The 1379-nt window shown below is 39.7% G+C and overlaps 1 protein-coding gene across 1 annotated transcript; it reads left to right on the top strand.

Moving 5' to 3' along the window:
- The first annotated feature begins 441 nt into the window (after nucleotides 1–441).
- On the top strand, nucleotides 442–1356 carry LOC107855525 (nicotianamine aminotransferase 1-like). The gene is made up of 2 exons (XM_047404322.1): nucleotides 442–780; nucleotides 888–1356. Exons 1-2 carry the CDS (start codon nucleotides 538–540, stop codon nucleotides 1197–1199), a joined length of 555 nt encoding a protein of 184 aa, XP_047260278.1. The 5' UTR covers nucleotides 442–537; the 3' UTR covers nucleotides 1200–1356.
- Nucleotides 1357–1379: the final 23 nt, after the last annotated feature.

Raw genomic sequence — 1379 nt, 5'->3', positions numbered from 1 at the left:
CTATAGTCTATCAATTTATAGATAGTGTCTCAGAAGATAACGATGACAGGTAAAACTACATAAGCAAGCCAAATACCGTGTTACCGCAAATACAACAACACAAATCAAGTATAATCCCACAAGTGTGGGGCCTGGAAAGGGTAGGATGTATGCAGACGTTACCCCTACCATTGTGAGGTAGAGAAGCTTGTTCTGCTTCTTTTTTCATAATATTCATGCTAATTACACAGACTAATAACAATAATCATGTTATAAGTCGAAAGCAGTAGTATCTTCTAAAGACTGAAGGGGGAACTGAGCATGAGCAGAAAATTTCCTTCTGGTCGTGTTGTAGACTTCTTGTCTATGTTCATCGAGTTTTTATGTACTGTTAAAAAATGCTATTTGCTGATGCCAATGACACATTCTTATAAATACCTATGTTTTCTTCTGATGTAATAGGTCGATAGCGGAATATCTCTAGCATGATCTTCCTCACCAACTATCACCAGATGAATTTTCCTTGCACCTGGTGCTAATCAAGCGATTGAAGTTGTAATGTCCGTCCTTGCTCGCCTTGGTGCCAACATATTGCTCTCTAGACCAGGGTATCCATTTTATGAAGCTCGTGCTGCGTGTAGCAATTTTGAGGTCCGCCATTTTGATCTTCTCCCAGAAAAGGGCTGGGAAGTTGATCTTGAAAGCGTAGAAGCCCTCGTTGATGATAACACCATTGCAATAGTCATCATTAATTCTGGAAATCCTTGCGGAAATGTTTTTACGTCCGAACACTTGCAAGAGGTAGAATGAAATTGGTAACGATGTCTACTTTCACTCTGTTAAATCCCACAGTTTGCATCAAATAACTCATCGCCCAATTCTGTCCTTGCTTTTTTTTCAACATGGAGATTGCGGAGACAGCAAAAAAGCTAGGAATCCTAGTGATTGCAGATGAAGTCTATAGCCACCTATGTTTTGGTAACAATCCCTTTGTGTCAATGGGAGTATATGGATCAATTACTCCAATGTTAACTCTCGGGTCAATATCAAAACGATGGATCGTTCCTGGATGGCGACTTGGTTGGATAGCAATGATTGATCCTAGTGGTGTCCTTAAGAAGTCCGGGGTTTGTATCTTCGTTTTTCTTCTCTCTCTTTGTTTATCTTTTGGTGCTATTATTTCAATTTTCTATACCAGAAAAAGTGATGGACCAAGATAAGGTACGTGACTATGAGGAGCAAAATGATAAATTACTGTGGCTCGCCAACTGGGGAATATATCATGTATAAACAGGAACACTGATCTACTGATAAGACGCAATATTACTCTATGATGCTTGAACTCTCCAAGAAGGTTGCCGCACCCGTGTCGGATTCTCCAAATATGAATTACTTTTGGA

This window comes from Capsicum annuum, unplaced genomic scaffold (genome assembly GCF_002878395.1).
Source record: "Capsicum annuum cultivar UCD-10X-F1 unplaced genomic scaffold, UCD10Xv1.1 ctg56754, whole genome shotgun sequence".
In the NCBI taxonomy this organism is placed as follows: Eukaryota; Viridiplantae; Streptophyta; class Magnoliopsida; order Solanales; family Solanaceae; genus Capsicum; species Capsicum annuum.
This window is presented reverse-complemented; position numbering and strand designations above follow the sequence as displayed.